The 13920-nt window shown below is 33.9% G+C and overlaps 2 protein-coding genes and 1 long non-coding RNA gene across 3 annotated transcripts; 2 read left to right on the forward strand and 1 right to left on the reverse strand.

Moving 5' to 3' along the window:
- Positions 1–4806: 4806 nt before the first annotated feature.
- On the forward strand, positions 4807–10386 carry LOC124455731 (NACHT, LRR and PYD domains-containing protein 3-like). Its single transcript, XM_047006364.1, has 2 exons — positions 4807–7192; positions 8773–10386. The coding sequence occupies exons 1-2, from the start codon at positions 4908–4910 to the stop codon at positions 9998–10000; spliced, it is 3513 nt and encodes a 1170-aa protein (XP_046862320.1). The 5' UTR covers positions 4807–4907; the 3' UTR covers positions 10001–10386.
- A 356-nt stretch (positions 10387–10742) lies between these two features.
- On the reverse strand, positions 10743–11218 carry LOC124455733. The gene is made up of 2 exons (XR_006952006.1): positions 11124–11218; positions 10743–10922 (listed from the first exon to the last, which is right to left on the reverse strand). It is a non-coding gene; the product is annotated as an uncharacterized LOC124455733 (long non-coding RNA).
- A 715-nt stretch (positions 11219–11933) lies between these two features.
- On the forward strand, positions 11934–13819 carry LOC124455732. Its single transcript, XM_047006365.1, has one exon. The coding sequence runs from the start codon at positions 12494–12496 to the stop codon at positions 13532–13534; it is 1041 nt and encodes a 346-aa protein (XP_046862321.1). The 5' UTR covers positions 11934–12493; the 3' UTR covers positions 13535–13819.
- The last annotated feature ends 101 nt before the right edge of the window (positions 13820–13920 follow it).

The following is a 13920-nucleotide window of genomic DNA, read 5'->3' on the forward strand; positions in this document are numbered from 1 at the left end:
GTGGAAAATTACAATGGGAAGCGATAATATTTTCAAATAAAAAAACTCAACTTAATTCTACAGAATTTCATTTTCAACAAGAGCATGTTATTACTCCTGAAATGATTCAAAATGCTACTCGTACAGAAGCATGGAGAATGTTTGCTGAATTTGTAGTATCATCATACGAAGTATGGATTTATGGAAGTACATTTGGATCATCATACAATGGTCGTCCTATTTTATATAATGTTTTGATGTGTCCTTGGAGACATCCTACTAAATCACATACTCATTCAAATGCCAAAGCTTTACCTGGTTGTACATGGACACCTATGTTGTTTCCTTCAATGGGTTATAATCCTCAACAAATTGAAGCTGGTGTCGTTCTGCTGTTGTTGATACTGCACCTAATGTTCATTTGATGTCACCAAAATATTATATGCAATGATGATGATGATGGACTCTCTTGTCGGGGCGACAGATGAGTAGGCATGCAGGTCTATCTGCGAGAGTGGGACCTCATGTGTGAATGGAAGCCAATTTGTGATGCACACGAACGGCCGCAAACGCAGCAGGGGTACGAGACAAGAGGGGCCGAGCGTTGCTTCCGTCGGGCCCTCTTCTCCTTGATGGCGTCTACCTCAATACAATCATTCAAGGAAGAAGACGACTATGTTGCAACTGTTTTACCGGTTGGAAACACGACATTAAAATGAAATAGTCACATCACAAGAATAGAGAAGATACCTGCGCCATCATTACCTGCGTCTGGATGGGGTATATTTAACATGTACAAAGTAAAAGTCTCATTCAGGAATCCACGCTTCTTACAGAATGGAATAGCTCTCGATGACAATTTACCTATTAACGAAGAAAACGTAGACTCTACTTCAAGTCAATCAGGATAATGTAATTTGAAAATGAATTAGACTTGGGACATGTTGGTAAAAGAAAAAGACAACAACCACAAGAAAGAGGTGTCTGGTACGCATTCACAATATATGGATTCATGAAAGATAGTTTAATCGAATCCGTAAAGAATGATGATAGAGTTGAATTTGCTGAAATTAGTGGTCCTGAATTAACAAATGGAGAATTTCCTATTGTACATTTTCATGGAACAATAAAGTATTCTAGTAGTTTAAAATTACAATCTATTTCTTATCGAAAAAATCAAAAATATTTTGAAAAAATTTATCTAAGCTGTGAAGACACACTTGAAGAAGCGGTAAATCGATGGAGACAATGATTTCGTAAGCAAGGAGGTATGCCAAATGTCATTACAGGGAATGAACTACCTGTCAAAAAGAGACAAAACTGCTGAAACAACAACGTCATCAGAAATTCTTCATTGAATAAAGAAGGGAGAAAGACGTAGTCAAATTGTTAAAGATTTCCCTAAATATTTTCAAAGAATTTGTCAACTTATGCAGTTTATACCTCATAGAAAAGGTCTTACAACATGTGTCTTTGTATATGGTCGACCTGGTGTAGGAAAAACTCAAACAATTATGGATTGTTTAAGAGTCTTGGGTGATGAGAAAATAGTTAATGATTATAATACTAAATTAACCGGAATGCAACAATGGTGGGAAATGTATGATAATCAAGAAGCTGTATTCATTGATGACCCATCCTTTGTTCGTGATCCTACAGATGGAATACAAGTCTTAATAACTGTAATATCTAATAAAGATTGTTTTGTAGAATTTAATTATGGTTCTGTCATATTTGATAGTAAAATAGTTATTATTGCATCTAATGATAATCATGATCAATTCGCATTAAATTTTGGAGATCAACATTGATGCCATTCTTAGAAGATTAATTGATATAGTACCACTTCTCTTCATGAAAAAAGATGATTCGTTTGAAAAGAAACAACTTCAAGTCATGTCAAGAATTCTCATGGGATTAAAGATCAAAAAGAATGATTGAGAATTCAAGAACTCATAAGTAAAATAGATTATCAAGAAAAAGATTATGATAGATCTATGGTAGATTATTATGATTCATTATAATACTTCATTTAAATTAAATCAATGTATTTCAAATATTTTGATGTCTTTAATTTTACTTAACCTTAATCTGTCATCTTTCCTAATATGGGGTTACCATGGTTACCTTAAAGTAGCCTTCTACTTGATTGTAAAAAGGCGACGACAAGTTACTCAATCATACCAAGCTAAACAACTGAAGTAACACACTAGAACACATTACCTATGGAACTCAACATACTAGCAGCAGTACATGAAGAAAATATAAAATACAAATGTTTTAGCATGCCAAAGAACTTTTTAAATATCTTTACAATGAATTTCGTCATTAGAAATTGCAAATATCATGTGATCTCTGGTAATGAGTTTTCTAATTAGAAGTAAAATTTAATAGCGGGCAGTCTGCGGGCAGTAAAATTTAATAGCGGGCAATTTGCAAACTGTTTATGAAATAGTACAGGGATTTATATATTACCAAATATGCATTAGCAAATTCATAATCATAAAGTTCAAAAAGCACTTCATCCAATGGTAAACTCTTGGTGATACTAGCATGTGGTAGGTTCAGGGTGCTTGCACAAGTATTTGAAGTTGGTAAAAAGGAGTTGAAAACTTCAAGAAAATTGATTTCAGGAGACTTTGCAAATCCAAGAACGGGTTCTTCCTCAGTTGCGCAGACAAACAACAATATATGGCCAACATTCAAAGTTTCAACTTCTTCTAATTCTCTTCATCCAGCATTAACTTCACTACAATATCTGACAAAAGTATTGTATACCTCTTTTTGGCGCTGTAGTGCATTTATACCTTCTTCAGCAAATTTAGGGAGTAGCAGAAACATTAATCTTCTGAAATTCATCTAAGCAGCTAGTGAAGGGCGAAATAGAAGAAGGAGTGGAGTGAAGGCAACTTGCGTATTAGTTGTAACAAACCAACCTTTTCCATTCCTTTTTGTAGACTCCGAATGCATGGTGAAGGAGTTATGTCTACAATCTCTTGCAAAATATCTTCAATCATGAACTGAGGTATTTTGCCATTTTGCAACACACTCAAAGCCATTACTGTACTACAAGGAATGTATTTGTCTTCTTATTCTGTGCGCAGTCCACCATCAAACATTTTTTCTTTTATACAAATTAGTGCCAAACGAAAAAACTCCTTTCGATGCCCACGATAATCTTGGGCAGCCTCGCTAATAAAATTTAATTCAAAAGGCAAGCAAAAGTTATCTATGCTTAGAATCTCATTTAATCCAGTATCAAAAATACTTTCTCTCCCTACTAATAAGAAATTTGTTTCACACTTATCTCTGTATTGACATTAGTAATTTCATGAGGTCGTCTAGCTAAAATTTTGTTTTGTGCAACTGGAAGCATATCTGTTGGATTATAGTTTATATCAAATTCTTCAACAATTTTACCACTATTTTGCTTATATACTTTTTATCAACAGTGGGACTATTTTGTTTGATTCCATGGTGCCTCTTCAATTACTCGTTGCGTTAGATGAAGATGTTATACTTTCACCTATTTCAGCATGATATACTACAAAAGGATTTTTATTTAACACGGTATCATCATCACTGGTGATGTCATCGTCTCTCAAAAATCACGCGTACACACAACTCGTACATGCTACAGATCTCAAAAGAACTTTTGCTTCCATTTTAACATTTGTTGCAAGTGTGGCTCTACCAATACCCCACCAACATTTTTTACAAGTTTAAAATTCAAATTTCTACATTTTTCGGGCATTTGTGCTTTGACATTATCATAAAGAGATTTTCGGACCATCCTCTATCAATGCTAAATCCTCCTACTACTCGCCCTTCTTGCTCCAAAGCCAAGCGATCGTGACTTGCAACTGGTGCTCTTTCCGTAAGAGAGACAACAAAAATAAGATCTTTTACGACAGTGTTTCGTCTAGTGCACCCAATAGAAACATTTCTTTCATGGTTCCTCGTATTAGACGATGAGCTATTTATTGTAGGAAATTTACGTCGTAATTTACACACCACTGTTTGCCCGGCAGAAATCCTGCTTCTTTGATTTGACACTTGCAATGGATTACTTAAATTTACGTTTTGTGTATTAGTTCTCCGTATAATTCTTTCTATTTCTTCAATAGCGTTTCTGGTGATTTGAGCTACTTCGTGGACACGACTATCATGAGCCATGTTGTGCATAAAGTATATTACCTATAGAATACTTAAGAAATGGCACGGCAATAGCAATGGCTATATCTATATATCTATATCAGTTATCAGACTATACTAAGTACACACGCGCAATGCATCATGGAACCAAAAAATAATTACTTATACAGAAAAATAATAACCTTATGAAAAATAATTGGGCAGTTTAAAAAACTAATAACATTGTATGAAAAAAACAATTTCACCGTACAAAGAAAACTTACCTAAACCCTTAAATAATTTGGGTATTTTTGACCAGAACGGGCCTTCATAACATTGCCTCCCAAATTATTTGTAATATCCGATCATTTTTACTGTCTGTAAACATCAAAGTACTTGCATAGCGGAAATAACAGTCGTGCTGGCTGAGCTACTGCAGGCTATTATTACCGAGTCAAATTGAAGACAAAACGAACAAGAACAGAACATAACGAACAAGAACAGATCATAATTACATATGCTACATGATGCTTAATTTAGTTGGCAACGTCAATCAATAATGCAAGCGAAAGCATCGGCATTCGCGTTTACATATAAAGCTTATAATGTTTGGGTGTAAGTTTCAATGGACTGCATGAGACCACTATAGTGATGGTAATTTATGGTAATTTTTGGTGGCAACAAATAAAATATTCTGCTTGTGCTTAGCATAACATATATCAGACTAAATCAATGATTCAAATATTATTTGCTGAGAAAACCAAAATTTGCCAGAAAACCAAAATTTGCCAGAAATGGACATTTGGCAATCCGTGATTCCATTGCAACCTAAAAGCTACAACGCATACGGACGTATTATGTTGATATCAATTTCCGTGCTTGCCGCCATCGTAATAGCATTTGCTACAAACCTTAACGAAAAGGAAAGCTTTCGTTGTAATCCTAACAAAACCATAGCTTCAGATTTGAATGCGAAGAACTTTGTTACGACAAACTGCTATATGAAATACGAAAAGATATACCATCGATCAATGTCTGTTGCCACATTCGTCGTTGTGAATTTTGGACTTATGTTTTTATTCTCTGTCGCTTATGTAAGCTTATCAAATTCGATTGTGGAAAAATTTGAAAGTGAATCTAGCAGAAGCATTGAAGACTTCGGTCAAGAATCGTTAAAGAAGGAAAAGCGATTGTATGTATTTCCTTTCTATATACTGCATTTACTTATTGGTCGAATTTTTCCAATATTTCTCTTCCTTCTTGTTCTGCACTCCGCAAATTTTCCAATAAAGTTTCAGTGCTCATATCCAGTTGAACTAAACATTGCTGAAAACAAAACCAATCAGGGAAATTTGGCAGAATCCAAAAAAGAAAAAGTTTTATCAAATTCAACAGTTCATTGTGTAAATCCATTAGGAGAAAAGTTTGAAACACTTGCGACTTCAGTCCTTTGGGCAGATTGCGTTATTGGTTTTGCTGCATTGATCGAAGTTGTATATTTACTTCGGTGTTACTACAAGATGGGCAGTGATTTTGCAAGCGATCTAGAGTTCTGCTCTGTATATTTGCTTGAAAAAAGAAATTTGACGATTCGTCAAATAATCAAACAGCTACGGAAGACACTCAAAGTTGACAAACAGTTTTTGAATATTAATTTGGGATTAGATCAAAATGGACAAACATTAGAAAACTTGCATTTCCGGTTTCTTCAGGTTAATGAAATCAAAAGCAAGTACTCACAAAGACATGAAATTTACAACGTACACCTTAATCGAGATCAACCTTTCCTAAAGTCACCACTAGTTCACCTTTTCCCATTAGATCAAATTGAGATTGTTGTTGATGACAACAGCAACTCTGCAAATAAAAAAACTGAGGAGCCAGTCTTGCTTAACTTAAGCGGCAAGATCATGGTCGTTGGTCGTCCTGGAATAGGCAAGACTATTTTTGTTAAATCTGTTCTTTACAGATGGGCGCAAGATAAATTCATAGAAAATAAAGTGGTAATTTTTCTCAAATTTCGAATGTTCCGAAGAAATAAGGCAACCACATTTAAGAAAATGTTAAGCCACGGAGATGGAATAGAGCCAGGAAGAAATTTCGACGAATTGTACAAATTTGTCTTAGCAAACCCCGAAAAAATTCTCATAATTTTTGATGGCATTGATGATATCAAAGTAGATAATGTTCAATGTTCGGAAGAGTTAGATAACGACACAAAGGACTACGAGGATCCAATGCCAATGTTTTCAATTTACATAAAGTTACTAAAAAACGAATTTCTTCCTGGTGCTACAATTTTAACAACGTCGAGATATTCTCATCAAACTGATAACATATGTTATGCTTTTAAGATACGGTTTGATACGTGTTTGGAAGTCTTAGGTTTTTCCAAGATCGAAATTAGATGCTATATCCAAAGATTCTGCAAACAAGACCTTGCTAGTGATCAAATTTGGGAAATAATCCAAAATAGTCCAGAGTTTTTAAGTTTATGTTACGTGCCTGCAATTTGTGTGCTTGTTTGTTCAACTTTGAAAGAATGCCTTGAATGTGGAAAGAAGGAAACAATTCAATATCGGGCTAAGTATTTTCCAAAGACTATCACTGAATTGTATCAACGAGCCATACGAGTTATTATATGGGATAAACTAAATTACAAAAGATCATTTGGAGGAATGTTTTCTAGAGACTACCTGACTTCCAGTATACCACAATCGCCTGAAAATTTAATGAAGACTTTAAAAAAATTAGCAAAATTGAAGTTGGAGTCAGAGGAAGCAAGCTTTCAACTGGAATTTAGTGATTTTTCTCAAAAGATCGTAAGCTGTGGTTTACTTGTGTCTCTACCTGAGCAGTATTATCGTTTTCTTCATGTCACAATACAGGAATTTCTTGCAGCCATGCAAATTGTTGATGAGATAAAGAATACAATGGACGTAAGGCTGTTTATTAGCTCTTTGTCAAGTTACAAGGACAAACCAAGGTGGCACTTGGTGCTCCAGTTTGCTACTGGTTTACTTGCTGAAAAGATTAGAAAGAATGAAATAGATGTGCCTTTTGAAACCATTCGCCCAAGGTATGTTGACTATTGTAGCTCTCGTAGAACCTGATATTGACAATTCATAGAGCTGACCTCTTCGATATTAGTATCAGTCCGAATATGAACATTTTACAACACTTTTTATGTTTTTGACTGACAGTTTGATCTTTCAAAACTTGCTTCTGTGGCAACTTGGTATAATTTTCTTACTTAAGTAGAAAAAATACATGATACAGTCGAGTCTAAATTCCATTCACAAGGATGAGACACCGTTTTAGATCTAAACAACAGTTTGTTTTATCCATGTCTGTTCCTGACAATGTTTTCTTATTATTAACGTTCTAACACTCTAGATCATGCAATATACAATTGACGTTTCTGGATTTAGAACCGCAGTTCATGCTATCTAGATTCTGCCGAATGAATCTTGATTTCACAAAGAACATTCTACACTTAAGCTTAAGTGTTTATGCACTTAAACTTTTATATGTCGTTTTTTAAAACATATTGGTCTGTTCATGAAAATGCAGACCCTGGTGAACTTAATCCTGGTTCTCTACTAAAGGGAATAATTCCAATTGATATTCAAAGACAACAAACGGCAAGGGTCAATTTTGTTTTACCTTAAATTTTCAATATGGTATACAGGCTACATAATTAAAATGAACTAAAACTAAAACTTTAATTTTCTTAATCGCTCCCCCTTTTTGCGTTAAAATTGTAAAGTGTCAGAACACATGCTTGTTTATTATATTCTGAAAGTAAGAAACAGTAGGTCACTGAATTTACGTGACTGAAATTGCTTGTTTTAAGATTACCACCAAACGTTGAAAGTATCTGAGCACTTACCTGAATTATTTATCTCTGAATAGCCAGATGTAAACATTATATGAAGATCTGGTTGAAGCAAATGACGTATTTAAGCAAAAAGAAAAATAAATACTTGGTTTTCAAGCATTGATCTGTGCTTCGTCTTGGATAAGACAATTTCAAGAAAATTGATCAGCCAAGGCATGGTTGTTTTTTGCTAGCCAATCTCATTATAATTTTCCAAGAGTAAGGGTGAACAAAAACAGCTGGCTTCACAAATTTTCTAATCAAAAATGACGTCATCTGACTCATACCCCTACATCTATAACAGAACAGACAACGGGAGTAATCCATTGTTAAATAGCAATGGAAAGGTAGCTTATGGAAACGCTAGCAAAAAAACAACACTGAAATTCTTCACCCACAGTCACTGGAGAGAGTGCCAAGGGTAGGATGGGGGAAGTTTCGTAAACTTTCACCTTGTTATATCCAACTGCAGAAAAATTTGGGATTTTTTTGTGAATTGCATGTGAACAGAATATGATAAATTGTAGTAAACCATCCTTTTGCCATTTCAAGGGCTGCAATTAAACTTAAACTTTTTTTACCTTAACAAACAAAGTGTTTTGTGCAAAATAACAGGAAAAGTAACAAAAATCCCCAGTACTTTCCTACTTGTTAACAGAACTCTTGCCCTACATTCTTGCCATTTCTTCATGCTTATTCTATTTACATTTCCCACTAAGAAGTAATATGCAATAGTAAAATAGATATTAAGAAAACAACTCCCTTTCTTTTAAATATAGCCTTGTGCGTTTGATACAACCTTTGATGAACTCAAACAACACAAATGAAATACATCAAAGAAGATTTGCCTTGTTTCTCATCAAGTGTCTCCACGAAATGCAAGATTTCAACAATATTAGGCAATGTGCTAATAAAGTCGATGGAAAAGGAAACTTATCATGTGATTTAGGGCATTTAAGTATTCTTCCAGTCGACACGATGTCGTTGTTCCAATTTCTTATCAATGTTAGAAATTTAACACACCTTAATCTTACCAGAAATGAAATTTCCGATATTGGTTGCACAGCATTAGTAAATTTACTTAATAAATGCATGAATCTGAAAACTTTAAATTTGACTGCAAACTTCATAAGTGATGATGGAATTGCAATCATTAGCAATACACTTAATGATAGGAATCGATCTTTATCTAAATTGTGTCTTGATATAAACTCAATTACAGAAGAAGGTGCAACAGCTCTGTGCAATGCAATGACTAAGGAGAAATTAAAACTTACTAATCTAAGTCTACGGACCAACAGACTCGGATGCCAAGGAGTACAGAACCTTTACGATGCATTAACACATCCTTGTTGCAGGCTCACAAGTCTAAATTTGCAAAGCAATAAAATTGGCCACGGAGGAGTCAATTCTCTCTGCGAGGCCATTCAAAATCGTTACTGTCGAGTCAATGACCTATTTCTTGGTAGAAATGAATTGGAAAAAGTTGATATCGAAAATATCAGTAAAGTTCTCAAGACAAAAAACAATCTATTAACGAAATTACATCTTCAAGCAAATAAATTAAATTCGAGTGACATAGTGCCTCTTTGTGAAGCACTGAAAACGAACAGCTGCAAATTGACCGATCTTGATCTTTCTGGTAACGAGTTAAAAGAAGATGGTGCAAAATACTTAAGAGATGCACTCACGACTGTCGACAACTGTGGGCTTCAACTTTTATCTCTTAATTCTTGTATGCTTCAAGATGCTGGTGTGCACTACATCTGCCAAGCACTGGAAAACGAGGAATGCAAACTTACAAATTTACAAATCTCATACAACGGAATTGGTAGAGAAGGTGTGCAACATCTCTGCACGGCATTGACTAATAAAAATTGTAAACTTCGTAATCTTGGAATAGCTGGCAATAACATTACGAGAACAGATGTGCAACGTATTCATGAATCTGTGAAATATGCACAAAGAGAGAATCCTGGTCGTGTTAGACTAGTGACATTTAGTTAATTAATTATTGAAACCTGTCCGGTTCAGGTATTTTTTTAAAGTACAGAAACAAAAGCAGACCCAGCAATTGAAGACGTTTCGCTTGTGAAAATGCCTTTTATATTATCTATTCTGACGTTAAATTTTTTCATAAATTTTAGTTACAAATACTATTTTTGTAATAAGTTAGGAAAGAAATCTTATGAAACCCAGAAGGAATTGAAAAAAGACCATTCTACTTAGGGGCTGTTTATATGAGCCCGGCTAACCGGGATTCAGTGAGGTGTTAAATGACTTTGGCAAATGGAAACGGTTTCATACTTATAATTAGATAAATCTTCTCGAAAAATTTCACAGTATTCTATAATTTAATAACTACTAATTTAATAAAACATTTAAAATTGAAACAACTAGTTTGGCCAATTTAAAAATTTCAACAAGGATGACTTCTGGCGCTTAACAAACAGTTGTAATTTTTAAGTTTGAAATTTTGCCCCCATTCAATGCCAAAATCAATTATCGCTCATCTGAACAGTCTTTTATTCTTTTAATACTCTGAAGCAGGAGAATTACTTCATATGCAAATATTTTTGTGTTGACTGAGCGTGAGATCATGAAATTTCAAAAGAAATGAACAATTCACGGACTTTTCAAAACGTATGCCGTAAATGTAAATCTGCAGTGTAGCAACGCTACAGAGCTGGACATTACTCAAAATTACCTTCGATTTTCAAAAAAGGAAACAAAACGCATGTGGTGATTGTTTACAGTTAAATTTTCATTAGCCTATGCAAATCAATTCGATCATAATTAATTAAATCAATTAAAGAGAATTTTCAAATGTAATTTCTCAAGCAGATGTAAATTGCCTTCGACTTTTGGTTTGGAAAAACTTTTGATCTGTTCTCTGATACTTCTAAACGTCTCCTCTGTTTACACAAGCCTGTGAAAGACAATGCAACTATTTTGTGGTAGTTTTCTGAGTATCGTTAGATTTATTTTCTTCTAATTTTCATACAAATTGGACATTTCATTTTATATGAATTTACTGTTGGGAGAAAGATTCCAGAACTGCCCGCACATTTTCTATGAAAAACTGAGTTAATAAGAAATATTTGATCCAAATATTATAAGAAACTTTTACATCTGTGAGTCTATTAAGCTCAACAATTTTCTGGAATTGTATTCGATCTTTGTTTCTTCTTTCATTTAAGCAGCATTTTTCAGATTTTAGTCTCTTTCGGGAAATTTAAAATAAATAAAAGATCTTGGTAAAGATGCAACATACAAAACAACAATTCACCAGCTAGTATCAAAAATACGTTGAGGTCGGGTTCAATCTGAATTGCATGGTAACAATGCAGAATTAGAAATGATTAGTAATTCATAGAAAAAATATGTTCATATACTTAGCTTTAAGTTTCCACCATACCAAATAATCTTCAACAACACTGTACACTTTAATTATCTTCTAATGTTTAACAAAGAGTGTATCACTCAAAGGATGAGTTGAACATCATGATTCAAAACAATATTATTAAAATTTGCACGTCAATAATAGTTTTGGCTGACATGCTGAATTGTTTTTTTGTTACCATTTTCTAAATAAATTTTCATAGGAATATATTTCCAGCGATTCTGTTACGATTGTATTGGGTGTGGTGCATAAAATCTCTGATATAATTTGCCCAAACAAGATATATTCCATGGTTTTTGTTCTAAGAAATTCATATCTGAGCAATATCTTCAGAAATTCCTAGCATAAAAACAGAAAAATAGAAAACGGATCAAACAGTCAAACGCAACGGTTTTGAAATCTATAGAAACTATTTTCTTTATACCACAACAAGTTTCGCATGCAGAGATCGGGCTGCTTTGTTCAAATTCCATGTAATGGTACGTACTGGTACGCATTTTACTTCCGTTTCAAACTCCGCTCTTTTGAATAAAAAAGTATGTTATGACTATTTGACTGCCCGCTAATGTAAAAGCCGTACAAAAGCATGGCTTTAATATTAGATTCACAATATTGGGTCGGAGAAATATTTTTGATAACTGCCTGCCTTTTTCTGGCACTTAAGATTTTAAAATCATTCACCATAAGAAAATTGGATATCAGTAACTCAAATTGCAGAAGGCTTGATTTCATGGAGAAGTTTACGGAAATAGTAGCAGATGAATGTGATGGCCAAGGAAATCTATGTTGTGTTATATCTTTCTCGTCTAAACAAAGCCTTTCTATTAAACATGTTTATGACGCGTTGGTAATGTTGGCGAAACGCCAGCCAATGCTAAGAGCTGTTGTTTCAACAAAAATGACGGGAACTGTATTTCGAGATCAAAAATATCGAAGAAGCTCTTCAGTTCTTTAATATCACAACATCCAAAGTTAAAATTTCTAATTGGAAAGAACTAATATTCAAGAACACTGCAACAGTACATAAAAACCTTTTGTCTTGGAAAGCCGTTAAGCTACAAGAAGAATTCGATGCGACATCACAAGAGTATTTAAATATGATAATGTTCGCCATGAAGCATTCGTGTTTTGGCGGCGTTTCTGCTGTGAAGTTTGTTCAACAATTTTTGAATAACATAAATGAAATAGCAAGTGGTGTTAACAATGCTGAAAAAGACGTAACAAGTTTTGATCTGTGGCCTAGTGCTCATGATCTTGTGACCCAAAGAAGAGTTGGTCATTTGTTGTTTCGCATAATAGTTCATTATAGTGGACTTCGTCCAGTCTTGGAATTTATTTTAGGACAAATGATCTCGTATACTCTAAGGAGGAAAGCAATCAATCCATATTATCAAAGGCACCCACCTCTTAAACTCGATGAAATACCATATGATTCATTACAGCGTACAGATACGATGACATTTTCAGAAAAGGAGACCAAGTCAATTATAAAGGCATGCAGAGACAATAGGTGTACAGTTACTGGAGCAATATTAGCTGCCATACACTTGGCATTTTACCAATTGACAGGTGATAAATATAGCAAATTCAGTCTTGAAACAGCAATCCCTTTTCATAATCGACCATACTGCCAGCCAAAAGCCCCATATGAATACATAGGTCTTTTTGCCTATTTTTCGAATTATTACTTAAAGTATTCACAAAATATTCGAGAAGACTTTTGGATGATGGCAAAAGAAAGCACAAGTCAGTTAAAAGACATTGTTGAAAATCAAAAATTTGTCAAAGAAATATCTTTGTTGAGTGCTCTTAGTCCAATCTTGCTCGTTCGCTCTAATTGTACAAAAAGTGCTTATTTAACATCAAGCAGCAATGTTGTTTCAAGTTTTGGCAGGTTTAGTTTTGAAGATCTTCATGTGTCTAATTCAATGACTTATAAGTTGAAAAACTGTTACATTTTTCCTTTTTCTCCTGGAGTAAACTCCGTGTTTGGACATTTCCTGTACACTATTAATGGTAAACTGACCTGGAATATAGTGAGTGATAAAACTCTTCCAGATGCTCATGCTCAATATTTCATTGATTTATGTTCTCAAATATTGCTTACTAACTGTTCTACAAATTCAACTGTGGTATAGTATAAAATACGTAGCAAATGACCCATGGTACACTGATGAGTTACAGCATATGGATTTTAATTGAGATTATATTAATATGTATTGTAAAATCATTATGCTCAATTTTATTTCCTTTATTTAATATTTCATTCTGTTAATAGCTGTAGTTTGGCACAATTACTTTTTTAAGTAAAAAATACTCATTAATATACATGTGGTTATCCATTTTCCCGCACAAAATTCACCCACTTATGTTTGAAGATAATTCGATCATTTTGAAGTCATGCAATCTTTCTCATTAATTTAACAAATGATATCATTTTGAAAATATAAGTTCTAAACTAAAAATAAAAAATTCACCCAAAAAACTCATTGTCCGTGATATTTATAACAGCGTTGTAATGGAT

The sequence above is a fragment of the Xenia sp. Carnegie-2017 genome, unplaced genomic scaffold (genome assembly GCF_021976095.1).
Source record: "Xenia sp. Carnegie-2017 unplaced genomic scaffold, XeniaSp_v1 HiC_scaffold_4, whole genome shotgun sequence".
NCBI classification, from domain to species: Eukaryota; Metazoa; Cnidaria; class Anthozoa; order Malacalcyonacea; family Xeniidae; genus Xenia; species Xenia sp. Carnegie-2017.

What these genes read in the sequence shown, in the direction of transcription:
- LOC124455732 (XM_047006365.1), top strand. Translation starts at nt 12,494, where the DNA reads ATGATAATGTTCGCCATGAAGCATTCGTGTTTTGGCGGCGTTTCTGCT.
- LOC124455731 (XM_047006364.1), top strand. Translation starts at nt 4,908, where the DNA reads ATGGACATTTGGCAATCCGTGATTCCATTGCAACCTAAAAGCTACAAC. An exon ending in TTTGAAACCATTCGCCCAAG is followed by an intron (nt 7,193 to 8,772) that starts GTATGTTGACTA and finishes TTTTAAATATAG; the next exon opens with CCTTGTGCGTTTGATACAAC.